Source organism: Heterocephalus glaber, unplaced genomic scaffold (genome assembly GCF_053883595.1).
Source record: "Heterocephalus glaber isolate CG9 unplaced genomic scaffold, H.glaber_assembly_v1.0 deba00001226, whole genome shotgun sequence".
Taxonomy (NCBI): Eukaryota; Metazoa; Chordata; class Mammalia; order Rodentia; family Bathyergidae; genus Heterocephalus; species Heterocephalus glaber.
Window position 1 is genome coordinate 326,895 of NW_028258219.1, and position 27,120 is coordinate 354,014.

Below are 27,120 nucleotides of genomic sequence, written 5' to 3' on the forward strand. Positions count from 1 at the left end.
GAGTGACCGGTGCCCAGGGACAGACAGGGAAGTCAGCTTGCCTGAGCAGGAAAGGCCAGTTCTTCCCAGATTCGGTGTCTGTGCTTTACTGGCTTGAAGAAGCTGTGCAAAACTAAACACACATCTCTAATCAACTAACTGCCTTTTACTCTGTACACTGAATGCAATTAGGAAGGAAATAAATATTTTGGATTTAAAACAGGTATTTTTGTTGGAAACCTACTTGTTTTCATAAAATAAAGTGCTATCCTGTACTAAAATCTCATATTGCCTCATGATTCTATCTTTATCCTCTAAAGTAAATAGAGTGACTCTTGAACGAGAAGTCAGCACCTGTCTTTCACACATCGTGGACTTAGCATCGACATATTTTAACAGAGAAGAAAATCAAATTTGGATGCATTGAGTTCCCTTGATTTTAACAGCTCAGTATTTTATTTAGGATTGAATGGGGCCTCCCAACAGAGCCCCACAATCACACCAAAGCACCCCTATTTGGTTTGGCCTGTTTACATCTTCGGTGGTTCATATAATTCTTTCTTTCATCAAAGGTCAGTGTTAGTATGAAATACTTGGGAAGATCCAAGCAAGTGAAGCTCCCAAAAGCTTTGAGAATGAGAGAAAGTTCTTTGTGGTCCCTGGGCCCTATTGGCCTCAGTCCTCCATCACAGCTGTTCTTCATCTTTGTCCTCGTCCTCGTCCTCCTCCTCGTCCTCGTCCTCCTCCTCCTCCTCCTCCTCAGACATGCTGCTCTCAAGCTCTTCCTCCTCCAGAGCCAAGAGCTTTTTAAAAACCACAAATTCCTCAGCAGAGGAACAAGCTGTCTTGGCCAAAAACTCAGCCTCTGAAATTCGGAGAATGTCCTTGAGTAAAGGGTTTGCAATCTGTGTCTGCCCCTTCTTATCCGGTGTCTGGTACCGTCCCAGGCGCTCCAGGTAAACGTGTCTCTGCTTGATCTTGGTTAACGAGTACTTAAAGAACTCAGTCCTTACCACATCCACATGTTTAATTCCCATCCTAAAGTAGCCATACTGGAAGACACAAATATGTTTACAAATCCCACACACAGAATCTGAAAACCCTCATTCCACAATTCATAAAAATGTAAGCTGTCCAGCCCAGGGATTTAGCTCAGTGGTTTCGCTGCCTGCTGCGCAATCTCAAGGACCTGAGTTCGATCCCCGGTACCAAAAAAAAAAAAGAATTGCCTAATTAACTACAGAATATTCACTCTATGATACTAACATCTGTATGATAGCTGACAGTTTCAAAGCATTTTCAAATTCACTTTGAGAAAAATGCAGCAGAAAACAAAAGGCAGGAAAGAAAACTTATTTTTCTTTAAATGGAGAAAAGGAAAACTGAATATGGAAAAATAGGCAAAAAAATTCATAAGACATCTAGGAATTTGCCATAAGTAGACATAACTTACTAAAATATTAATATAATTGTCACAATTTTCAAAATCAACATGCAAAACAGGTTCTAAGGACAGGAAAACTTTCCTATTTCAGAGTTCCCACATGGACTCCAGTAAGAACAGGACTGGGCCATTCACTGTAAAGGAAAAGTGCTGCAGAACAGTTTAAAGAAGTGGAAAAAACCAGAGACCACTGGTTTTGGGAGTGTGTGCAAAGAAAATAAAAGCCTTTTATCATCCACTCGAGGCCAGCTATTTATTCACTCTGCAGTACTGCAGTACTGCAGGGCCTTCACTCTGAGCTACACCCCCGGCCCTTTATAAATTTTGGAATAGGGTCTCAGTAAGCCACTCAGTTGCCCAGGCTGGGCTTGAACTTGTGACCCCCTGCCTCAGCTTCCCAGAGGGCTGGGATTTCAGGCGTGTGGCGCCAACACCCCCAGCTGAGGTTTTTCCACCCAGAATTGACCTTCGTCCACTTGAAAACCCTGAAAATGTTCCCATTACTTGCCTAATCACTCTTATCAGTCGCTCTCACCTGGAATTTGTATTCCAATTCACTAGGGTCCTCCCGAAGCACATTGGGGCATCTGTGCAAAATCTCGGTGACCTGCTGCACTGTGAAAAGGCACTTCTCCTTGAGGACCTGAACAACTTCATCAACATCCCGCTGACGCATGGTGAAAATCTCAGGGCAGCTGTGAAGCACCCTCTTTAATTTCCCTGCAATGGCATTAAGGATAGGAAAGCATATAATTTCAGGATACTCCAGAAACCCAGGGCTAACTGGCCTCGGAGCTTAGACCAGTTAGTTAGCTTAAGAAATGACTGGAGATCCTCTCGATCCAGAGGACAAGTGCAGACCTCAGACTCACCTTCCACACAGCACCATGGGAATGACTCCACATACTCACCAGCCCAGCCTGCACCCCTGCCTTTTCTGGCCTCCCACCTGAAGACGTTAACTTCAAATTCCAGGTTCTCCCCTTTCCCTCATCCCCTCGACAAGAATTTCCCAGAGGTTTATAGGAAGAATTAGTAACATGGGAGTAGCTTCCCTCCCAGCAGGGCTCTGGGTTGCTGCTTCCCTTAGTACTGAAACAGCCGCCGTAGCATTCACAGCCAACCTTCTCGGGACCTGGGACCCTGCCTCAGTGGTAAGGAGCACTGATGATGGGAATAATAGCATCTTGATGTACATCACAAATATCAACATCTTAGTTGCCTGGGAACCCATGTGCTTTATCCAAACCAGGCCCACGTGAGTGTAAAAATCCATTAAGACAAATGGTGTGAAATGCAACTATCCCAGGCAAATTAGGGCACACTTACTATGGAAAGTTGGGCAAAATTTAGCAAATGGAAATTTAAAATCACTTTCTAAACTCACTAAAATGTGTGAAGAATGGATTTCAGTAGTTTAGGCTTTATCTTCATCTCTTAAGCTGTCCCAAGCTTGCTAGTGAATAACAACAGCACATACCCTCTCACGTTTAGGCTTCAGATCACATTTTAAGAGATAATCCGTTAAGAGAAATAGACTAGGCTATCCTTTTACTTATTTTCTAAAGGAAGCCTGTAGAGACCCTAAGAAATTGTGAGCCCTCAACCTTCGCTGCCCACCTGCATCTTACCAGGAAGAGTCAATAATAAAAGAAATAATAGTGGAGGCTGCCTGGCGCGCGCACCTCACTTGAGCCCTGGGCTGTAGTCGTTGTTCCTGAGGTGGGAAATGGGGCGAGAGCTATGGCTCTACTTTGAGTCCCATTCCCAAAGAGGTATTTTCCCCCCATCTCCTCAGTAGCATAATGCAGAACTTAAGAAGGGTGCACGTTAGTAGCAGTTTGCGGGACTCCCTGCTTTCAACCTAACTTGTCTTCAGTTATCTGAGGAGGGATGTTAGGAAGCTCCAAGAAATGGGGGCCATAGAGGGCATGTGTACCGTTTCGGTTGTTTTTGTTTTGTTTTCCTTGCGGTACTTGGGTTAAACATAAGGCCTTCGTACTGAGCTACTTAACCAAACCGTTTTGTTTGCGTAAGGGAACAAGAGTCTCGCTATGTAGCCCAGGCTGGCCTCGAACAGCCTGTCTCAGCCTCCTGAGTGCTGGGATTACAGGATTGCAGATGTGTGCCACCACGCTAGGCATGGCTGGTTTTTAAATTTAAATTTTATTTTTTTGGTACCGGAGATCGAACTCAGGACCTTGTGCTTGAGAGGCAGGCAGTGGCACCATTGAGCTAAATACCCAGCCTATGGCTGGTTTTTAACTTCAGGAATTCCAGAGCAGGAGGGTCATTGTGGTAGGAGGCAGCCAGTCCATTCCCTCAAAAAGATCAGAAAAGACCAACACTGCCAGTTGAATTTGATTGTAAAACACTCTTGGGACTGAGATACTGGTTCCAAATTCCTGTGGAGATTTTCAGATAAGTCCCTGAAGCATGTCAGGTCTGGAGGGCAGGGAATTTTCCATCACAATGATAGAATAATTATGGAATGCTTACTATGAGCAAAGCAATCTACAAGAAAGTTTTAAAAAGTAGTCTACACACAACCTTACAATAATCCTGACATCTGGCTGTTAACATCCCACTTGATAAATGAAAAAACACAAAGGTTATGGAATTTATCAAACGTGAAAAAGCTAGTAAGTAGTCTTGAAGATTTAATCAGGCATTTCCTGAAACAGATAAAAATAAAGTCAGCACCCACACCTGTAGTCCCAGTACTGACTGAGGTTGAGGCAGGAGGATCATATAAACCCACGTGGAAAATTTAGCAAGTCCCTGTCTCAAAATTTAAAAATTTAAATGGGAGGGCAGCTGGGGGAAACAGCTCAAGGCAAAGACCCTGTGTTCAATGCCTAGTATGTGGGGAGGAAAAAAAAGGTAACCTCTCCAAGGGGGTTACCTGGACCAAGTAACAAGCCCCAGTTCAGAACTGTTACTCAATTTCAATCTAGTAATAGAAGTCTCCTGGGTCATTTTGGTAGGCCTCAGGGAAACAGTAAAACACATGGGCAATACATAATCCTAGCACTCAGGAGGCTGAGGCAGGAGGATCCCTGTGAGTTCAAGGTCAGCTGAACTACATGAGACCCTGTCTCAAACCAAAAAACAACACCCCCCCCCCAACAACAATAAACTTAGACAAAAGTAAAAAAAAAAAAAAAGAAAGAATAGTGGAACTCCTCTGGTCAAGAGGATAGAGGTCCTTGGACATCCTCATAGGTCCTATCCTCCTTCTCCAGAAGATCCCTAAAGAGATCCAAGGAATCTCAAGGATCTCTGAAGTGTGAACAACTCTGGGAAGGAAGGTGAGACAGCCAGAGGGAGTCCACTCTGCCATCTTCCCAATATCTCTCAGGTTCCACAGTAAATCAAGACACTTAGCTGGACTCTAAGTCTATGAGGGATGGAGTCATGGGCTAAGACTGCACTGAGTAGGTCTTCACATCAAAGGTTACACATATGTGCACACATGTCACCTCCCCAAAGTAACACCACCACTGAACACAGACTGTGTGCCTCCACTCTCCTAGGAGGTAGAGATCCTCAGTGAACTCATCAACCAGGGCTGGTCCTGGCCCTTGGTTCTCTCTTCTAGTCCTAATCTCCCCAATAGCCCCTGCAATGCCTTCTGCAGAGGCCACTCCTCCAGGCCACATTATATGTTCTCTTCTAGGACAGACTTCTCAGAAACTTGAGCTAACCCATCTCACCTTAGGCTATTCTTTCCCCAACTCTTAACTCCTCTCACACTATTTAAAATCTCCATCTCCTTGTACCTTCTCCGAGGCCAAGCTTCCGCAAGTAACTGGAACGCTTCTTTACTTGCACTACAGGCAGGTTCAGTAACTGGGGGCTTTGCTTCAAGGCCACATACACAGGCTCTGGATTTACACCCAGGAGTATAAATTCTGAAATGAGGTCCAGCAACTGTTGAGGGCTGGGACCTGGCTGTATACTAAGCAATTCATTAATATGGGCATCACTGAAACCCATGTCCAGGAGGGAACAGACGACTTTTTCTAGTCTCCGTGGCTCTCCATCCACAGAAGTTCCCTGCTTCTCAGGGAGGCAATAAACAAGATTTGCCTGGCATTGTAGTTGCTGCACACACTTCTTGGGTCCAACCAAGGGTAACTCCTCAAAGCCCCCTCCATTGGAGGCTGTTGTCAGTTTTTGTAACAAAGAAGCAGTTGTCCTTTTCTGTTCTCCAAGGTGAGGAGTCAGTTTAGCCAAACGGACCCAGGTGAGGGGGATGTGGTGGTGCAAACCAAGAACCTATAAAAAATAGAACCAAAGAGAATCAATTCCACCCCAGTAAAATAAACACCATAAGATTTCTGAGCCAAGGTATTTAGTACCTTGATCCCACACGAGCATAGGTTTCACAAGCAATCTGAAAAGTCACATCTCATCTTACAACCTACAGAGAAAGAAGTTCTTGAAAGCGAACAGGGTAATGGAAGTACAAACAGAGCCAGGCATACATGGAACTGTTAGCTTTGCTAACTGCAGGGCCAGCAGGGAGCAAAGGGGACAGAGTCTTGGTTTCACAAAGTCCAAGAACAAAGTCTCAAACCAAAGGAAGAACTGAAGAGAGTTTACTGGAAATAATAAAAAGTTCATGGCGTCTATCAGAGGGAATTCCAAACAGAAGTCCATACTGTGTTTCTTGTTCTGCTCTTATATACAAATAAGCAGAACTCAGGAAGAGTAAGAGAAAAAAAGAAAAAGAAGTTCAAAAGTACCTGGTTATTTTGCATTTCTAATAGTTCTCAAAGTCTGGAGGTAGGAGGTGTTAATTAGTGTCCTTCTTTCTCTATTATTATCCTAACCTTTTCTCTTTTGTTTTTGCTTCTTTTACATTTCTTTTTCTCTTTTTTGGTACGGGGATTAGCTCAGGACCTTGCGCTTGCGGGGCAGGGGGCGGCACTACTGAGCTGCATCCCCGGTCCTTTTACATTTCTAAGCTTAGCTAGCTGCTTAAAGTAGCTCTTAACCCGATGGGCTATTCTCTTTTATTGACCGAATCTTTAAGCTGCTCGGCCTGCCTACTCAAATTAACTAAACTACTACACTATTTCAAGGCCACTTCGTAACAGTTGCTCAGAAATTCTAAATCGCAGACGAATCTCCAGATTCGTTACCTAAATTCATTCCAGGAACACTCTTGGATACGTTAGTCTGCCAGTCAGCCTTAACAGACACCCCACTGACCTCCGCGTTCGGGCTAGCAGGTCACAAGCACAAAACAGGCCTGCTCTCAACTCGGGGCGCGGCGCCAACCCTCCCCCGGGTCGCTCCTCTCCACCTCCCGGGTCGCCCCGGGCCCTGCCGCGACACACTGACCGCAGAGGCTCCTCTGCGTCCCCGCCCGCCGGCGCGCCACCCCGGCGAAGCCTGGGACCTAGTTCGACCTTACCTGCCGGCCGAACACAGCCATAGCGTGGAGGTGGAGGTGGCGCCGGAAGTAGCGCTCTGTCCGGCCCCTCACTTCCGGCATCCGGTCCTTTTCCATCGCTCTCCCCAGCGACAGCGCGGGTGCGCGGGGTTAACGTTCCGGGCGCACGTGCCTCTGCCCAACCTCATCCGGGCGCCTCGGTTTCTGGTGGCTCCACGGCTGCACCGCCTCCTTAAACCCTCGTCGAGCCTCTCCAGGAGCTCGAAGGAGCGCCGCGGACCCACACTCAGTTCCCCGAGGGTAGAGCTGCTCGCCGCTCAGCTGTTTCCTGGAGCGCCCCCAGCTCCTTCCTCTAGCTGGGAGCCCAGAGCCAGCTCCGGACAGTGTCTAAACCCAGTGCTCGACGTGAATACCCGGCCACGACACACCAAGCGAAGTCCTAACCGTTTTTGTTTTGTTTTTGGTTCCGGGGATCGAACTCAGGACCTTCCGCTTGCGAGAAAGGCGCCGGAACCACTGAGCTAAATCCCCAGCCCCTCTAACCGTTTTTAAACACATGACCCAAGTAACAATATGATGGGAACCAAGGCGCATCCGTCTTTCCAGTCACAGAGCCCTCCACAGGGTCTGGTCTCCGCTGAGGAGGAACAGCACTGCCTCAGCCTACTGTGTATTCAAATTTCAGACCCAGACCTGTTTGGGCAGAGAGCCTAGGCATCTTTCAAGAGGTGATAATTGTGAACAATACAAAGGTTTGCTTTCCCAGCTGCCTAAACTCCACTTGTAAATCTTAGTTTACAGCCATTTCTTGTTCTATCGACTTGGCTGAAAGAAAAGAAAGGAAAAAAAAAAAAAGGATAAGGGTTCGAGTCTTGGATAGGACTACATTTACCTGCTGCGTGCCAGGCACTGAGCTGCTCCTAAAGTGTTGGAACATATCTTCTGACAGAGGATTATATAACAGGAAGGCCGTAGTCTGCATAAAACTAAAGAAGTGATTGGTTTATCTTTTTTAAAATTTAATTTTCTTCTTTAAATACTCAGCTGCCAGCACCTCAAAATAAAGTGTTAATGTTCTTACATCCAAACCTAAGAAGATTCTGTGCCACGGTGGCTCCCTGCAAAGGACCAAGGAACTGGAAGAGGTCAGCTGGCTCCAGAAGCAGTGATGGCTGGGATGCAGCAGCAAAAATTAGTTAGTAGGAAAAATTGGCAGCATCTTCAGGCTTGTGAAAACTCGGCTTTCATGAGGCATATTTGAAACATGGAGAGGAAACACTGTCAGTCACAGCCTTACAACTTCTCTCCAGGTGCTTTCTGCACAGAACACCTGCAAAGGATCATACCTATTACCGTGCAGTCAAATGAGTTTTAACTATTTTGTCTTATAAAGAAGCAACAGTTTGGGTTGAGGATATAGCTCTGCATTAGTGCTTGCATGCATGTGAAGACCTGATCTCCAATGTGGAAGAAAACAAGCAAAACCAAGAAGTGAGTTCTTGGAAAGCTAGCACTTCACATCCTCAGCCTAACGCACATCTGTCTGAAAAACATTCTGTAACACCTTATAGTTGATAAGCATCAGAAACACCAAAAGAAAAATGTTTATTTCATTCTTGAAAATAAGAGTTTGAATACCAGAAAACTCAGGAATTCTGAAACAAAAATGTCATGCAGACAGGGATATGGGCCAGGCCAGCTGTCATGGGGTGACAGTGCTGGGTGGAGAGCAGTCTCACAGACAGCAGACAGCTGGCAGCCCAGGGCCTGCCCGGCTGTGTGTGGAGGACTGAGAACACCGCACCCCAAGTCCTCTGAGAAGGAGATGCTTGAGAGTCCCCAGCCCATCTCTGGTACAGCCCCTGGAGGAGGGATCCCCGTGCTGAATGAGACTGCATTTCTCTCTCGCTGTGGGAAGGAGGGTGCACAAATGCAAAAATAAAGAAACCAGGGGCTTCTCACACTGAGCAAGGTGGGACAATTTATGATCCCAGGCTCCATAACAGTTTATTCACAAAGTTGCTTTAATTTGGAAACTGTTCAAAGAAATCAGTTAATGAAATAGTCTGGTCATTTGGCTACCCTAAAACCTATGTATATATGTAAAAACAGAAAGAATAAAACTCTTCCTTCCAGAGGCTCACAAATCAAAAGCCTTTTAGTAGTATAAAGTAATTATAACCTAGAATGCTTTGCAAAGTCGCAAAAAAACATGAATTCCAAGTCCATTTTATAACCTTTAAGAAATATAGTACCGCTGGCTTTCGCTGTAGCATGTACCAAACTTGCACCTGGGTTTATAGGTGGTGAAGGGGACCAGGTGTTAAGAATTTACTTTCTCCAAGTGGAAGAGGCCGGAAATCCATGAACTGAGTGGAGATGGGCAGCAGGAAGCACCAGTTCAGCTGACCAGTGGAGAGGGGTCCTCAGGACCTGAGCAGCACTGACCACTGGGAGCCTCCGCAGGCCCAGGGGGCCCGTGGAGCCTCCTATCCCCGGCCGCTTCGCTCAGGCTCCTGCTGCCTGTCCGCAGCTCCAGACTCCCAGTTGACAGCAGGCTGCCCTCTAAAGGAAAAAGAAGACACTTTGTTGCATGCTAACAATAACAAGATGCTAACACACTTTGTTTCTCACTAGAAGTCCTAACAACAAAAGAATTGGTGGGGGAGACTTCAGAAATCCCACTGGCAACAGAACATGCTAAGGAGCAGGGGACTTTGAGCCCAGAACCAGTCAACCCTGTCTGCCTGCTATGAGCTGGTTCCAGCTTGAGCCAAGAGCTTTGTCTGAAAAGCTGCTCCTCCAGCCCAAGCCCCAGATCAGCAACCTCAGCATCTGTGGCTGCCCTCCCTCCAATCCTACAGCCACACTGAACCAGTGGCATCCAGGGCCTCTGGCATGGAATCAAGCCCCAACACTTGCAGCCAGGACAAAGGAGGAAGCCTCACCTGGAAGGCAGCACACAGAGAGGGAGGGGCGGAGACTCTCACCTGGCTTGTTAGTTCTGTACACCTCCTCCCAGGTATATTCAGCAAGGTTGACAGGCTGCGTCACCCACGGGTCTGTCATCAGCTTCTCCAAGGTGGTGCGCTGCTCAGGGGCAGGCTGCAACAGCCCACACACAAGGCTCGTGAGTTCTGGGGACGTAAAAAACATAGGTCGGGAGCAGGGCAGCATGTCTGAGACCCAGAGGCTCTCAGGTACCCCGCCTCTGCAGAGCCTCTGACAAAGCAGGGGCAGCCAGGAACCTGGGCTCTAGGCCTGGCAGCCCTCAGGGAAGGCCGGTGGACAGCTCATCCCCTCCAAAATGAAAGCCTGGAGTTGGAAACCCATCACACTAGGACCAGATGGCCCAGAGCTTCCCAATTAGTCCATTCCCAGGAGCCCTGAACACTCAGGACAGACATGGCAGGTAGAGGAAGGAGTAGCAGGCTAGGATGTCCCCACATCAGCCTATGGGAAGCATGGTGAGCTCCGGAGAGCAGCAGCTTTGGGTCTGGATTTGGACCCCACTTCCTCCAACAATGTAGGCATCAACATAACCAGGGCCACCCGAGCCTCTCTGTCCAGGGCCCCACCCTTTAAGCCTAGCAAGAGAACACGTGGAACAGCCTCTGTGGGTAGAACCTCAACAATCCAGAGCTTCCGCAAAGATGCACTTCCAGGCTGAGTACCTCCCCGCAGTGTGTATACTGAAGCCAGACCCCAATGTGATGGTAGGGGAGGTGGCCACTGGGGGGTGTCGAGGGTTAGATGAGCTCCTGAGGGAGGCAGCACGATGGGATTCTCGTCCCTATGAGAGGAGGAAGGGACCAGGGTCCCTCTCTGTCCACCACGTGAGGACCTGTGAGCCGGGAAGAGAGTCCTCACTAGCAGCCCAAATCTGCCAGCATGCTGACCTCAGACTGCCAGCTCCATAACTGAGAACAAATGTCTGTTGTCTCAGGGCCCTGCCTGTGGATTCTATGGCATCAGCCCGAGCTATAGACGGAGGCTTCCAACCTGAGCCAAGGCCCCAGGCACAGACTCTGGCTGAAGACGCTTGTCACCTCACGGCGCTCAGCAGTGCCTGCGATGGAATCGCAGTGTCAGGTGGGAAGGGCCCAGCCGGCAGCTGCCACCTCCTGCCAGCCCCGTGGGCTCCTCTCTGGCCACGGACCCAACGTCGGCCTCACCACACTGGTCCTCACTCCAGATGTAAAGCTCAGGTCCCAGCACCCATCGACACCCCTCCACACGCCAGGGCTTCTGGTCTACATGCCCAGTCTTACTGGTGCTGCCCCTGGCAAGGACCGTGACTGTAAAGTCTACTGCTCACAGAGGGCCTGGAAGGTCCTAGGGACGCCAATGAAAATTCATAATCAAGATGTTTTCCAGTCCTATTCAAATCTTTCTGACACTCAGATCAAGGAATTAGGAGAAAGAAAAGAGAGATGAATGAGGTCATTGGTATGGACAGAGAGGGAGAAGAGGGAACTGATCCTGGTGGCACTGCCTGTAATCCCAGCACTCAGGAGGCTGAGGCAGGAGGATGACTATGGGTTTGAGGCCATTGTGGGTGAGTCCAAGGCCAGCTTGGACTACATAGCGAGACCCTGTCTCAAAAAAACAGAGAGGGGGAGAGAGGGGGAGAGAGGGGGAGAGGGGGGGGGGGAGAGGGGGGGGGGGGGGGGAGGGGAGGGGGAGAGGGGGGAGAGAGAGGGAGAGGGAGAGAGAGAGAGGGAGGAGAGAGGGAGAGAGAGGGGGAGAGAGGGAGAGAGGGAGGGAGAGAGGGGCAGAGAGGGGGAGAGAGGGGGAGAGGGGGGAGAGAGGGGGAGAGGGGGGGAGGGGGGGGAGAGGGGGGGAGAGGGGGGGAGAGGGGGGGAGGAGAGGGGGGGAGAGGGGGGGAGAGAGGGGGGGGAGAGAGGGGGAGAGAGAGCTGTCCGGTTCTCAGGTCAGTGGAATCCAAGCGCCACCTGTGCATGGGGCTCACCCTGGGACACCAGGTACGGGGGGTGGATGGTGGCCTGCACGGTCTCCTCCACCTCACAGAAGGGGTTCTCCTGGAAGATCAGCGTATACAGTGTGACACCCAGAGACCACATCTCCAGCTCCGGCCCTCTGTAACTGTTGAGGAGGAAAGGACATTTCAGAGCCTCACAGTGACACTGGGCCCCCCCAGCCAGCCACGTGGTCCCAATGGACTGGTGACCTCAAAGTCCACTCGGAGCCACCTGGGGCAGCAGGCTTGGCGCCTCAGGGACCCTCTGATGGGGGTGGGGGGGTCAGGCTTCCTGCAGGAGGTGCGCAGAGCAGGGACAGCAAGTCACTAAGCCTCCCTGCCTGGAAGCCCCGGGAACCACGGGCAGCATGGGACAGGGTGTGACTGGAGCAGAAGAAACTCAGCAGGACAGAGTGCAGCCATGGCCAAGGAACAGAAAAGGAATGACCAGGTCGGTGGGAGTGGCCACTGAAGCACAAGGCCCGGGAGAAGACAGGGCTGTGGTGGTTACTTCCTGACCTCGGAACCCTCACCCATGCACCAGCTCTACCTAGCATTTTGGGCAGTATAAGACCCATCCTTACACGGAGCAAGATGAACATCATCACTCTGCACAGAAGAGCAGGCGGCTTGGGGAGCGGGAGGAGCTGTTAAGTGGTGTTGAGGACCAGAGGAGATCTGAGGCCTAATTGGTCTCCTCTGTGAGCACAAAGGAGAAAAGCTGCACTCAGGGGTGATTGCATATTAGGGAAAAGCTAAGACAGCTGAGTTTAAGTTGTTTACCAGCGACTGTACTAATGATATCGGAAACCAGATGGATCCTGTGTTACTTTGATTGCTTGTGCCTGCGTTTGGGTGAATAAAAGCGAGGTGAGCCACGGGCTCGGGGCTCCTCTGCCTGCTAGAGGTATGAGGTCCCTGGCTGTCCACACGTTGAGCTGATCCCACGTCTCTATTATTCATCCTCATTCGCCCTCTGGGTCTAGGAGAACAAAGTAGCAGCTCTGGGTCCCAGAGTAAGGCCTGGGGGTAAACCAGCTACAGTAGCACCCCAATGTGGGGCCAGGGACCTGGAGCTGGGTGACCGAACTCAGGGCTGCCAGGGTGCTGAGTCTCAGGGTCTGGTGCTCGGAGGAGCCTGACCTGACCGAAGAACCATGTGGGAAGCAATGGCTGCTTGCCAGAGCCCCAGTGTCTAACAGGAGCCCACAGCAGCCATAGCACTGAGAAGGGTGCGGGACTCAGCCCTCTGTGGGGAGCCGGAGCCATCAGGAGGCTGAAGTCAGGCAGGCAGGGGGCTCCACGTGGAGGAGGGGGTGGGGGGGCCCAAGCACCACAGGCCCAGGTCAGCACAGGGACAAGGAAGAGCAAGAAATTATAGGAGCTGGAGCAAGAAAATCAAGTCAGATAGCCTGTGTCTCTATCATTTCTGGTTTATAGAGAAAGATCCAATGGAGCAGAACGGGGGTCGGGAGCTCTTTCCACAAGGGGATAGGTAATGTAAGTTTAGGCCTGTGGGCCATGTGGTCCATGCCAACTACTCAGCTCTGCCGTGGTGGCACAAAGCAGCCTTGCACAGGAAGAAAGCAAACAAGCACACATGCCTTGGTCATAGCAGCCAGCTGGGCAGCAGGCCCAGAGTCCACCAACAGCCCTAACAAGAGCGGGACCAGAACATGCAAGGGGTGGGGCCTTAGGAGGAGGGGACTCTGACCCACCGTGCAACACGGGTGAAGCCCAAGGACACCACACTCCATGAAAGAAGCCAGTCCAAAGACAATGCCATGAGAGTCCACTTACATGAGGGGCCTAGAGCTGTCCGAGTCCCAGAAACAAGAGTCAGGTGTGGTGCCACACAGGTAAGCCCAGCACTCTGGGAGGCTGAGGCAGGAGGGTCACAAATTTAAGCCCGATATACAGAACTTAGCCAGACTCTGTCTCAAAAAATAAAAAGGGGTAAGGATGTAGCTCAGTGCAAAGGCCCTGAGCTCAACCCCAGTAATGAAAAAAAGACAGCACAGTAGAAGGTGGTCGTCGGGTGTACTTCGTGCTGCTCAGTTGCCTACTTCAGAGGTCAAGGTAAACTGCACGTTATGTCTGTGACCACAGCAAAAGTTAACGCTGAGGGGCAGGCTGATTTGGCCAAGGGCCAGAGTTTTCAATTTATCAATTTAGTGGCCCTTGTCTCAAATAAACAAGTAAAAATGGGCTGGGGATGCACCCTGAAGTAAGGCCCTGGGTTCAACCCACAAAAAACCCCACAAGGAATGGGGCTCAGCGTGGCAACTGGAACCAAGATCAGAGCTCCGAAAGCCTTCTGCCCAGCTGGGTGAGGTGGCACGCACCTGTAACCCCACATACTCCCAAGGCTGAAGCGGGAAGATCTCAATGTAAGAGCCCAGCCTGGGCAATATAATAAGATCCCTTCTCAGGAAAACCAAACAACAAAAGTTCCTGTAAGAAAGCCCTGTGCCCAGTGAGGTGGGGAGAGGACAGGGAGACACAGGGGCTCATAAGACAAGCCTGTGGCACAGAGGCCCGCACAGGGCAGACAGCTGCACTGCTGAAGGGAGGGACGAGGACCCACAGAGCAGGGCAGGTCTGGGGAACAGGCCAGGTGGGGAGAGGCCACTGAGCAGCCCTGAGCTGCTGGCAACCAGGCAGTGGGCAGCGGGACTGGCCAGGAAGCACTCGTCATGGGCCAGCAGGCAGTGGACGCGGCTGCCCTCCCACACCGAGGACAAGGCAGCCACTGCAGAACAGGGCAGAGCCATGTACACTCGCTGGGTGCCAGGGGAACCACGCCGGACCTGAGGAGGAGCCCCGAGGCCTCCTGAAGCCACCCCAACACCTCTGGGGTCCCAGAGGGAGAGTCCACTGGCCTCCCCCAAGCTCTGCAGCTGGCAGAGTCCAGGAGCTGCTCACAGGGGCCTCCCGGACCCTGGGAGCCCACACACTGCAGCCGCATTTCCTGGCTCCAAGATGAAGGGCCCTCATCTGGGCTGGCTCACATCCCACCCTCCCTGTCACTGAGAGGGTCCCTGAGAGCTGAGACCCGCACGGAGACACCCTGCACACTCCTGTCATCAGAATCAATGAACCAGTTCGGGAAGTCTCTTCCTCACCTCATCTTTACCATCACATGTTCCTAACTCTCTGTTATAGCAAACTGCGAACATACACAAAGGTTGAGAGACTAATAGAATGAACCCAGTGTCTGCTGCCTGGCTTCCCGGGACCAATCTTACTTTTCCTGTTACTCTGCTTTTCTCCAAAGCATTACCCTTATCGCTCAACATCTGACACAAAGAGGCACAAACTGAAGCTATCTTGCGCCAGAATCAAACCAACTGGGCGAGCAGGAGAGGCAAGGACAGGCAGGGAACATGTGGTACATACGGGTTCCCCATGAGCACTTCGGGGGCGCAGTACTCGATTGTGCCACAGAAAGTGTGAAATAATTTGCCCCTTTCCAAGTAGGCAGCTGAGCCAAAGTCTATCAGCTTGATTGTGAAGTCCTCAGCGATCACGATGTTCTCGTCCTTGATGTCCCGATGAATGATGCCTTGTGAGTGCAGGTACCCGACTGCCGACACCAGCTGGAACCAGAGCCAGAAGGGGCTTTTCAAAGAGTAGTTCAGTAAGACAACGCTTAAAAGAAACATCGATGAGAAAACAAAGAAAAATAGACATTTCCCAGTGCCTAAGTCTGGATGTGGAGATGTGATTCCAAGCATCACAGGAGAAAAACCAGACAGGCCATGAAGCAGACGCTGAGAAACACGTGCGATCAGTGGGCTGGTGTGGACAGACGTACAGGGGCAAGCACAGAGTGTAGGCAGCAGCTGGGGGCGGCATGGCTTCAGTGCATGCAGTGCCTGCCGTCCTTCCGCAGCAAGCAGATTGACCGCTAAGGAGTAAAGCAAGCTCTGGAACAGGCTCCTCTCCGCAAGCCAGGGGGCATGCCACTCGCCCGCATGCCTGTCTGCCTGCTGCTCTGCATCTCTGGGGCCGGGGTCCACCAGGTCAGCCTTGTCCCCGAGCAAGGAGTACGGGGGGGGGGGGGGACAACACCTGGACTCTTAACCTCGCGACCTCAGATCAGTCAGTCAGTTTGATCTTTGAGGTGACTTTATACTTACAAATGAATCAGAAGCAATGGTTAATGGCAGGAGAACTAGGCCCAACCAACTGACTGACATTTAACTAAAAAAGGAATATTTACATACACATACATAAAAAACTGTCTATCCACGTCTACATTTGCACACACATGTACGTGTGCACACATGTACTTTTGCCTCCATACACATGTGTGTAGGTGCATATTCAGACATAGATACACTCAACACACATACACACATACATAGACACATTCGTAGCAGAGCCAGGCAGGAGACAGAAACCACACTACAGTTGCCACACGGGGAATCTCAGCGAGTTGTGCTGACTGGTGCCCGGCTCGGAAGAGAAGCCATCCCTCCTGCAGGCCCCGCCCTGGCCTGCACCCTCAGAGCTGCCTGGCAGATCCGTTCACAAGCCCCAGCCCATTGCTGAGCAGCTGACAGACCAGGGGCTGAGAGCCGCTCTGCTGATCACCAGTGCTGTGCATGTGCACATATGTAAAATTACAGGGCTCTATTTACATGTAACAACACATGTATGTATATGTATTTGCACAGGGGCCACAGAAACTTTTAACAAAAATTTTAACAAATAAAACATCATAAATGGGGCATGGTGGTGCACGCCTGTAGTCCTAGCACCTGCGGAGGCTGAGACAGGAGGATTACAAATTCAAACCCAGCCGGGGCAACTTGACAACTTAGTGAGACCCTGTCTCAAAACAGAAAGAATAAAATGGGTTGGGGAAGTACATCATGCAAAGGACTTCAATCTTCAGTACTGCAAAAAACACCACCAGAAGGCGCTGTGTCATCAGCCCAGAATTAATAGTGGGGAGGGCCCAGCTTTCCCCCACGTGACTCCAGAGGTCACCACACAGACCCTCTGCACCATAAGGTTTCACACGCAAATCTCTGCCGCAAATTGAAGCAAATACATAATCTTCCAACACAGGAAGAGGGAGACAGGCGACGTTCTTCTGGCATAACCACGAAGCCTGAAACGCACAAGGAGATGCCTGAGAAACTCAATTTCAAAAATCCACTAACTTCTGGAAGTTTATAACTTTGAGGGAAGAAAAGTTCACATATGGAACTTGCCACCAAGAATGAGTCGTTCACAGGAAAAAAAAATGGAAGGGCAAACCCGTGTTGTTCACACAGCCCCTCTCTGGTATTTCTTCCACCCTTTCCAGGGAGCTAGGAGCAGTCTGGGTGGAACCACCCCCTCTCCTCATGACTCAAGTGACAGCTACTGTTCCCTTCCACCCTCCCTCTTCTAGGGTGACTTTCTGTCCTACTGATCACTCTCCCATTCCAATAAAATATCAATGGACATAGATCAGCACATAGTTAGATACAAAACAGATAAGTCAAATACTTACTGTGAAACGAGACTGCCGAAATCTCGTCTTTGCTGCTTACTTAATTAACAGCACTTACACTGCGCCATATGCCTGTCTTAGGGGCACTCTGGTTAGTCCTAGCCCTTTTCATGTAGTATCACAGTGATCCAACTACACAGACCAAAAATTGAGGCTGAGGGACAGCAATGATTTCCCCCAGGTCTCATGGCTATGGAGACAAGAATTCAGATCAAAATCACAGAGCTCACAACTCAGTGTGACAACCGTATTAATACTTGCAATTGACACAGCCCCTGTACGTCTATAAATAAACCTCAATCACCAGAAACACTTTCTTGCTCACTGCAGGATGGTAGCTGGCTTCTTCCTTCCTCTCCAACCTCACTTTCTCTACTTCAACCACAGAATTCTCTTCTCAGAGCCTATGTCTTACTCCGTCAGATCCTAAAGCTGAAGGCTAAATCCACTCACAGAGACCTGAGCCTGCACTACTGACCCATGCAGCCACCAGTCTGGTCTCCCAAGACCACATGTGCCCAGCACAATGCCAGCCCATCTCACCTGTCGGAAGATGTAGCTGGCCAGGGGCTCGTCCAGGCTGGGGTGTTGGTCAATGAAAGCAAAGAGGTCCAGGCCAGAGCCGTGCTTCTCCATCACCAGCTGGAAGAATCCTTGGTTTTCAAACACATCCACTACCTGGAAAAAGAATCCCAAGTCCAGCTCTGCTGAAATATCTTCAATCCACAAATTATGCAAATTTTACAGGGACAAAGTTGCACAGGAAATCACCATCTACCTTGATGATATTGGAATGCTCCACACTGGACAGAATTGCAATCTCTAAAGTGACTTTTCCAAGTTTGGGGTCCTCAATCCAACATTCCTCCAAAACCTTCTCCTTCTTAATAAACTTCACCACCACCTATCAGGGATGGGAGGATAGAAGCAACTGGAACCAGTCCTGCTGCGACATCAGTTCCCCCAGATCACAGAATGCCAAGAGCACACATCCCAACAGCACTCTGGAGGGAAGGACAGTAAGCTCTGAGGCTCACTGGGAGAGGAATGCACATCCAGAAGGGCCCCAGCACACAGCAAGCATGGGCCACACACAGGCCACCCTGGGAACGGGAAGGATCTGTTGGTTAGTTTGCTGCTTTGTTTGCTCAGTGGGGACTTTTTCCCAGGTGAGCAGAGGAGATCTAAGTTCAGCTTTACAAGCAAGCTTTCGGTGCCCATAAACTATTGGCAGGCCATGTGAGCAGCAGGACAGTAGTACACCCCTGCACTCAGAGCGGAGCGGACAGGAGAGGCAAACTGAGCCTCAACATGAGCCCAGCCAGGGCTCAAGCGCCTGTGGGAGCAAGGTCTGAATCTAAGATGTCACAGGACCTTGCCTGGATGTCAGTGGGTGGGGCGGCTGGGAGCACCCTCCTTAAAACCAGACACCGGCCATGGGCCAGGCTGAGACCTCAGTGCCCCTCCCCCAGGACAATCCCAGACTCAGAGAGCCAGGGACCCACAGCAGGGGTCGCTCCCTCTGGGAGTCGCAGCACCTCCTTGTTTCGATCCTTGTGTATAGCGGTCCACACGAAGCCGAAGGCCCCACTGCCCAGTGGGCACAGGGTGCTGTACTTGTGCGAGTACTCGCCCTCGCAGGCCGCCAGCCCCTCCAGCTCCACAGGTAAGGGGGCCTCCTCGGGCCTGGTCTTGGCTCTGAGCACCTGCACATGCAAAGGAAGGTCTGTGGTCACACACAACGGAGGACGGCGGGCAGCGTCACCGCATCCCCAGCAGAGCAGCACCCTCGCCCACAATGCCTTCTTCCCTTCCATGGGAGCTGCCTGAGGACCACTGCCCCAGGCCCCGTGCACGCAGTGCTCATGCAGATCTGGCGTCCTACATCTGCTTTAGAATCACACAGGACCCTAGCAGGCAGTGCCACAAACCCAGAAGCAGACCCTACTCCCATCCGGGCACAGACAGCAGTGCCAGTGGGAAGAGCTGGCACACAGTGGCAGGCAGAGACATGGCCCGAGCGGTCTGATACCAACCTCCCCAAGGCTGGGTCCCGGGGGCTCGGGCATGGAGTGGGTGGAGCTGGCCAGGCTGGCGAGCAGCAGGCGGGTCCTGGTGGCCGAGTCTCGGTGGCTGTGCAGGAGGTCCTTCACCAGCCAGCAGCAGAATAGGCTCGAGGGGCCCTGGAGCTCCACCCGCTTCACCTCAAAGTGAATGCCTGCAGGCAAGAGATGGGAAGGCACCTCGCTGACCCTGCTAGGCAACAGCGTTAATACGAAAAGCCTGCCACCCAGAGCAGCCTGAGGACCACCCAGCAGCCCTGAAGGAGGGGAAGAAAAGCTGTCAGCACCAGCAGGGAAACCTCCACCAGAGCCTGCCAGGCAGCCAGGAGCCAAGAGCAGAGGACGCCTGCAGGAGGCAGCTGGCTGCCCCAGTTCAGAAAAGCCAGGACAGAGCAGCCCTCTGCCTTCAGGCGACAGGAACTTGACTGGAACCTGCTCAGCTGATGTTAAGACCATTCACACAAATGCGTTCTGCTGTTATGCACAGCCATGTTACACTTAAACCGCCACAGCACACCGGCAGGACGCACCCATATTTCTGTACACATGCGGTGCATCCTCACGTAGCCTCCTAGGATATGCTGGTTTTTGGCAGAGCATTTGTAGCTAATTTTATTTTTTTTGTTCATGTTTTCTAATAGTTCTACAAATACTATTTTTACCTATGTAATTTTTTCTTAATTTAGGAAAAGAACCATAGCAATCAACAATTCAAACTGTGATGTAGAAACAGCTGGCCAAAATAATACGGCCCTTTTAAGAAATGAGGAAAGTAAGGCAGACAGCACCAGCCTGGTCCTCAGGCCCTGTACAGAGTGGGGTTTGGGGAAGACCTGAGAAGCCTCGCACCCAAAACACCTGATGAGAAACAAACGGCAATCCTAGCTTTCCAGTGTGACAGACCTCAGGGTCGTAAGCCCCACCATCTCTGAGCCTGGCAAGGCCTCCCTGGCTATCATAAAGAGTGGTCTGAGAGCCATGGACAACATGTGACTCTTTAACAAAGGCAGGGCCCCCCCAGGCCCTGGGCCTCCCTGACCCTTGGCCATGTGCCCCCCCCCCCCACAGCTGGGGACATACTCAGCCGCAAGCCATCTCGGTGGTAGCAGCTCCCCGAGTAGGTGCCCTCCTGGATCTCTAGACATAGGCTGGCAGCCCCAGGCGTCACAGGGGTAGAGGTGACCCAGGCATCCGGCCTTGGGTCCTCTGCAGACGGGTGTGCATCCTCTAGGCTGGTGTCCATAGTAGGAAGGCCACGGTCGGGGCTTTCTGTGTCACTGGCTTCACAACGTTCAGGGGACAAATAAAGCTCAGGCGGTTCTGTCGGCCTGTGCTCTGGGCAGCTCTCATGGGGTCCTCCACCTTCGCCAAGGTCAAAATAGGTTCCAGTCAGCAGAAACCGTTCCCGGTCACCCAGACCATCTGGCCTCTGCCTGTGGAGCACATCTACATCAAAATCAGAGTGCACTGCTGAGGGAGAGGGTGTCCCCTCAAGTTCAGACGTGGCGCAGGAACAATTGGAGGAAGTTCCGTCCATCTCATCACGGAGCAGGAGCTCCCTAAGGCTCCAGGAGCAGGAGTTCATAGCGGCCTCCCAGGCTTCCGCCGCCTCCGGGACACTGGGGAGGTCAGTGGCCAAAGCGTAGCACGCCGGGGAGCCGCCCAGGTGGCTGCCATGCAGGTCTCTGCCCCCCAGATCACAGGACAGGGGAGCACTGTAGGGCCAGTCCCCTGTGAGGACAGGCTCCAGGCAGGAGATGCCCCAAGCTCCCTCAAAACTCAACCTGGACAGCTGCTCCTTCACCAAGCATACCTGCAGCTCTTCATGGTCAGCTCTCCCTCCCGGCCCCGGCTCATCCAGGGTAGGTGTCCCGAACGAGACACAGGCCACCCCTGGGGGGCTGGGTGCCAAGTCTGGATTTGGTTGCTGTAGGAGCCACTCGCTCCTGTAGTGGGGGCAGGTCAGGAGCCCCCCTCCTGCTGGCTGCCCTGCACCATGGGGCTTGGGTATGGTGGCATTGGCCTGAGGGCTGGCACTGCTGGCACCCGTCAGTGCCCGCTGAGCCTCCTGATGGAGGCCCCACATTCTGAAACCACTGCTCCTGTCCTCAGCTGGGACTAGAGGACCAGCGTCTTCACAGGAAACAAATGATTTTGTGTCCACTGATCCAGACCTGCTTTCTCCCAAAAGGCCCTGCATGGGGGTCTGTGCTGCTACCAGCTCTGCCCTCCCCGAAGCAATGACCTGCTGGTCCGTGAGCAGTGACCATGCACTGTGGGCTGCAGGGCTTCCCTCTTCACTGTCCTGCAGGTCCTCAGGCAACCCCCACTCTCCATGAGGGGGCGGGCTCTCCTCTGAGACATCCTGCTGGTTCTCAGACAGTGACTGCTTCTCCTGGGCAGGCACATGCCCCTCTGGGATACTTTGCTGGTCTGTAGCCAACGATCGTTCGTCCTGGGTCAGGGAGTGCCACTCCGGGACACTGTCTGCCCTGGGAACAGGGATTCAGATGACAGTGTCACCAGTGGCCACAGAAGAGCCAACAGGAGACCACACCATCTGCCCCTCTACGACAGACAAGTACAAAGCATATCACACCACAACAGACAAGTACAAAGCATATCACACCACAAATGTGCAATAGAAAAGACTAAATTTTGTAATCCAGTAAAAAACAAAATACTCCCCAACATTTTCCATAAAATCCACATTCAGCAAAGATTTCTCCGCAAATGCTACTGGAAGCCTACAAGGCGGTGAGGAACACACGCTTGGGCTCCAGCAGCACCCACCCCGGCGGCCCCAGGGCTCCTGCCAGCCACACCGAGAAGAGGGCCATGCAGCAGCTGCCCCAGGTGCAGGACGAAAGGAGAGGGCCACTCCCAGATGCACCTGCCCTGGGCCTAAAGAGACCGGCCCTGGGACGCGCTGGGGCTGGCACAAGTGAGCCTGGGTGACTCTCGCTCTCCTTCCTCACCTGCCAATGAGCTCACAGCAAGGAGAGACAGAGTACAAGCTTCTCCTACACCGTCCAAAGCACATCCCACAGGCAGACAGGAAGAAGGTGGGGAGTCAAGGCCAATGAAGGAAGCACCTGCCATATTCCAGAGCAATGGCGCCGTCCAGGAGGTCCTGGCTCTCGGAAGACCAGGGATGGGAACGAGCACACAGGTTCCACACACAGGACAACAGAGACAGGGCCCCTGGCCTTGCTCCAGGGACAGAAGAGCACGCACACACATGCATAACACACATTTACACGCAACTGCACAGGAAGGCAGGTCTGGAAGGCGCTAACTGCTCAGCCATGCCCTCGAGAAAGAGCGGGGCACAGGACAGGGAGGTTGGGGGAGGGTCACGGGGATTTCACTTTACCACTGTTCTGTGCTTAAAAACACATTTGTATATTTTAAAAACAATTTCAAAGCTGAAAAATACAACAATGTGGGTAAATCTCAGAACTATAATGGGGAACAGAGGAGGCAGCCAGAAGGCGCAGCACAGAGGAAGCTCGAGGGCAGGACTGTGACCACAGCTCTGCACCCAGGGCCAGCATGCGGAGTGGCGGGGGGGACCAGGAAGACGTGGACAGCATGTGCATGAAAGTAATGTTCTCAAAGGAAGAAAACAGGAAGGAACACACCAAAGCACTAGGCACAACATGACTATGGTAACGGAAACAGAATGAATGAGCTTTTGATTCTCACTTTTCCAAATTACCTAATAGAAGCATCTTGTACTCTAATAGTACACTGTACCTTACTTAAAATGTAGAAAGAGGGCTGGGGATTTAGTTCAGTGGCACCGCACCTGCCTTGTAAGCGTAAGGTCCTGAGTTTGATCCCCGGTACCAAAAAAAAAAGAAAAAAATATGTAGAAAGAAAACAGCTTCAAATGAGTCTCAAAACTCTCCAGAACCAATATCAGTTCTCTGAAATCTGCCCAAACATTGCTGCATTCCCAATAGCCCATAAGATGGACAGTGACACCTCGGGCACCTTTCAGGGAGGCTGTGAGGACTGAGACGGGCAGCTGAGGCCCTGTCATCGAGGGTGGACACAGCAGCTGCTACTGTCCTCACTGACCAGAGCAGAACATGGCCTCCTCCACCTGCCACCCGCCCCAACCTTCCGAAAACCTGCCACTCTCCAGCAGGACTCACCCTGGCGAGGGCTGCAGGGAGCGGGCGGCTGGGAGACAGCGTCCAGTTTCCAGCTCCATCTGCATTCCACCAGAGACTTCTTGGCTTCCCCCCAGCTTCAGGGTTTCGTCTTGCGGCAGGGCATGATCGCTAGCAAGCACCAGACCGACCTTCGGATCTAAGAAAAGAGCCTTCTGGGGCCGGGGATTTAGCTCAGTGGTTCCGCCACCTGCTTCGCAGCGCAAGGACCCAAGTTCGATCCCCGGTACCAAAAAAGAAAAGAAAAAAAAATACTTGCCCTTTGAAAAAAAAAAAAAAAGAGCCTTTTGCACTCACAAAAGGGGTCTCCCTGGGGCCAGTAATGAACCTCACTTGATTCAGACACCTGCATTCCAGCGTGTGAGACAGTACGTGGGAGAGCACTCTCCACGAAGGGCACACTTCACTTTCTGCTAACATCTGTCCTTGGTCCCCTTGTCTCGGTGCCTCTGTCCCCTGCCCCGTGCCCCTGCCATGCTCCCTGGCTCCACAGGTCCCACCAGGACCACCCCCAGCAGGCCAGGACTTGGGGCAGAGCTCGGCTAAGTGCGGCAGGCCTCCGAGCAGAGCTGCCAGCTCTTCCTCACTGCTCAGCTGCACCGTGGGGCTGCCAGGAGCACAGACACGGATTCTGTGGGTATCGGTGGGCTCCACACCCTCCCGGCACCCTCAGCCTGGGGTCCCTCAGGACAGGAGGCTGGGCACTCACACTGCCTCCACAAACCACCCATCTACAAGTTTGTGAGATCGGGTCCAGGAACCTCATCCAAATGGCTTGCAGTGCTCAACTAGAATTATGGGGACAAACAACAAGATCAACAAATACGCTAGGAATATTTAACACAGAAACAAAGCTGTTGTGCTACATCAATTCAAGCTTATGCTGTATAAGGGTATGTAAACTCTCCTTACAATGACGGGACTGTCAGCTAATTGTGTCTCAGGCATGGGCATAAGCGACATGGTCTTAGAGGACTTTCTAGTCCCCTCCTCCACGCTGACAGTCTGTAAGAATAACCTACAACTGCCCTGGCCCCAGGGAACACCAGGCCAGGACAGCCGCCTGCCCCCACGCTCTGGAGCCTCTGTCCCTTGGTCTGGGACGGAGGTGAGGCTGGGCACACTGGGGGAGCAGGAGGCCGAGTCTCACACTGGCAGGGGTCGGAGCTCATCTCCCCACACCCGTTCTCACTGCCGACGTCTGGGCAGCTGGTAAGGTCAGGCTGCTGCAGAGAGCTGTCGCAGGCAAGGTCCATGTAATGGTAGAAGGCAGGAATCAGGAAGGTGATGTTCTAGGAAGCAGAGTGGCGAGGCCTCAGAGCCCCAAAGGAGGCCCACGCCAACCTGCAGCCCGTGCTCCTGAAGAAGCAGCGCCAGCAGCACAAGCAACCTCCAAACGCTGCGCCCTCAAGGTCAGGTTCCCTTGGGGCAGCCTGAGGCCCTCGACCATTGGCCAGAGCAAGAACCACTGGGAACGGGGCTCCCTCCATCCCCCGACGGAGAGTCCAGGGAAACAACCTGAGGAGCTGTGGGCAGGGGTGCCCACCCCAGGGCCAACGTCCCTCCAGTCATGTGTTGGGCAGCCATGGGGAGGGACAGGGGCCTGCGACACCTGCACAGTGGCTGCGTGGAGCGGACAGGGAGGTAGCAGCCAGAAGCCCCACCTTGCCCAACAGCTCGGTTCTCCCGTAGCCAAACAGCATCAGTGCAAAGCTGTGGTTGATGCCATAGATGGTGCCATCCGGCAGGAGCGTGACGAGGCCGCTGATGGTGCAGAACACCCACACGGATGCCCAGTAGCCCTGCCTGGGAGCCACCTCACCCTCGGCCACCTCCCCGCCGCACTTGGGTTTCAGCTTCAGGCTCAGAGGGAAGGTGGTGCCATCCCTGGCTCTCCCAACAGACCTCTGAATCTCCAGGTTCTGAAAGAGACACGGACAGCTCATCACATGGCCAGAACTGAGCTGCGCCACCTTGGACCCCAGCTCCACTGACACAGCCACAGAAAGGGCCAGGGAGGGGACACATCTGCAGGGGAGCAAGGCGACGGGGCTCTGGTCAGCCACCACAGTGTCCCGGCCTCCAGGGCCTGTGTCCATGCCTCATCTGTGGAGGGAGGAAGGCAGCGTGCTGTGCCACCCTTGCAGAGGCCTTGGTCTTGCACTGTGTCCCCAAGGCCCATCTGTGCGGGTAGCCCTGGCCCTTCACCCATCTCCTGTTCCTCTACTCCCAAGCACCAGCTTCCTAGTGTCCTAATTGTCCCCATCTGCCACTCAGCTCCTCCTACCGCGTGAAGCAAGCTCCCCCTGCTTCCTCTAGGCGCGCCATGTCCGGGCACATTTGGCTGACACAAGGCTCCCGGCCAGACGTGAGGCTCGGCCCTGGCTTCAGGCTGGTAAGCAGGACCCAGGCCCTTGCACCCCCGCTTTGTTCATGGGTTCCCCCACCCCACAAGACCGGAGGGCTGCAGGGCTCTGTTGGAGGCGAGGGCTTTTCTGCTCCCCTCGAATGCAGGGACACCTCCTCCAGAGCACTGCACCCCACTGAAGTCGGAACTTGGGGCCCAGCTGTCCCTGCAGGCCGTGGCCAGGTCCCGTCCATATTCCCTGACCCCAGCCCCAAGGAGATCCCCTCTGCTGGCTCCACCTGCTGCCATGGGGTCAAGCTCACAGGGGGCTCTGCCACAAATCTTCAGGACATGCACCACCTTGTGGGTCAGACGGCAGCATAGGGCAGCAGATTCCTGCTGGCTGAACAGCCCAAGTGGCACTGCCTCAGGACAGAGTAGAGGGTGCAGCGTGCCAGGGCTGGGGGCAGGGACTGAGCTTCCCTGGAAAGCGTGACACCCTGAACCACGGCTCAGGGGCTGAGTCTGAGGACCATGGCCTGGGCCATCCTGGAAGGACCATCACCCTCACTGCAGCAGGGCACACTCAGTCCAGGCAGCTGCTAACTGCAGATGTGGATGTGACATCGGTAAAGCCACAGCATTTGGGTCCCCTGAACGAAGGCCACACACTAGCTAGGAAAAGGGAGATCCAAGAGCTCAGATAGGATACAGCCACTGCCTGTACCCCAGGCCTCTGCTCCCTACCTGCTGTAGGCCTCGGCCGTGCTGGCCCTAGGGCCATGGTGGCTGATTTCACATGTGGACCCAGGGAGCTGGGAAGCACTGTTTCTGGGTGTGTCTGTGAAGGTGCTTCGAGAGGAGACTGGCATGTGTCTTGCAGACCGAGTAGGACAACCACACAGTATTCGTGGCAGCATCCGGTCAGCCAGGGACCCAGCAAGAACACTGGCAGAGGTCAGGAGAACTGGTCATGTCCTGGAGCTGGGATCCATTCTCCTGCCCTGCCCCTGAACACAGGCAACCGCCTTCAGCCTGGGGGTGAGCCACACTCAGGAACCTGAGCAGTGACCGCACACCACGGCTGAAGACTCTCCTCTTGGCTGTCTTGTAGGTCCTCAAGTTAACAGCCGTTTGCCATCCCAGAATCCCAGCTTGCATATGGCCTCTCAGGGACTTCTCTGCTGCATTATCGTGGAAGTCAATTCCACT

The 27,120-nt window shown here is 52.6% G+C and overlaps 2 protein-coding genes across 12 annotated transcripts in view; both read right to left on the bottom strand.

Moving 5' to 3' along the window:
• Window positions 1-412: 412 nt before the first annotated feature.
• On the bottom strand, window positions 413-7,119 carry Mterf4 (mitochondrial transcription termination factor 4). Its single transcript, XM_004868469.4, has 4 exons — window positions 6,849-7,119; window positions 5,206-5,704; window positions 1,959-2,143; window positions 413-1,031 (listed from the first exon to the last, which is right to left on the bottom strand). The coding sequence occupies exons 1-4, from the start codon at window positions 6,942-6,944 to the stop codon at window positions 666-668; spliced, it is 1,146 nt and encodes a 381-aa protein (XP_004868526.4). The 5' UTR covers window positions 6,945-7,119; the 3' UTR covers window positions 413-665.
• A 525-nt stretch (window positions 7,120-7,644) lies between these two features.
• The window catches only part of Pask (PAS domain containing serine/threonine kinase), a 31,650-nt gene continuing 12,174 nt past the window's right edge, over window positions 7,645-27,120 (bottom strand). For 2 of the 11 annotated variants that reach the window (XM_087210816.1, XM_087210817.1), the window contains exons 7-18: window positions 25,226-25,483; window positions 24,712-24,853; window positions 23,544-23,700; window positions 20,461-21,872; window positions 19,354-19,535; window positions 18,823-19,023; window positions 18,096-18,221; window positions 17,861-17,995; window positions 15,208-15,407; window positions 11,800-11,933; window positions 9,818-9,964; window positions 8,414-9,392 (exon numbers count right to left, since the gene is read on the bottom strand). In XM_087210816.1, the coding sequence (XP_087066942.1) occupies window positions 9,229-9,392; window positions 9,818-9,964; window positions 11,800-11,933; window positions 15,208-15,407; window positions 17,861-17,995; window positions 18,096-18,221; window positions 18,823-19,023; window positions 19,354-19,535; window positions 20,461-21,872; window positions 23,544-23,700; window positions 24,712-24,853; window positions 25,226-25,483 (3,258 nt within the window). In that variant the 3' untranslated portion in view covers window positions 8,414-9,228. Of the gene's footprint in view, window positions 8,158-8,413; window positions 9,393-9,817; window positions 9,965-11,799; window positions 11,934-12,392; window positions 12,508-12,591; window positions 12,791-13,608; window positions 13,743-15,207; window positions 15,408-17,317; window positions 17,508-17,860; window positions 17,996-18,095; window positions 18,222-18,822; window positions 19,024-19,353; window positions 19,536-20,460; window positions 21,873-23,543; window positions 23,701-24,711; window positions 24,854-25,225; window positions 25,484-27,120 lie in introns of those variants that run through there. The other 9 variants (XR_015451153.1, XR_015451152.1, XR_015451154.1 and 6 more) reach the window with 9 other exon arrangements.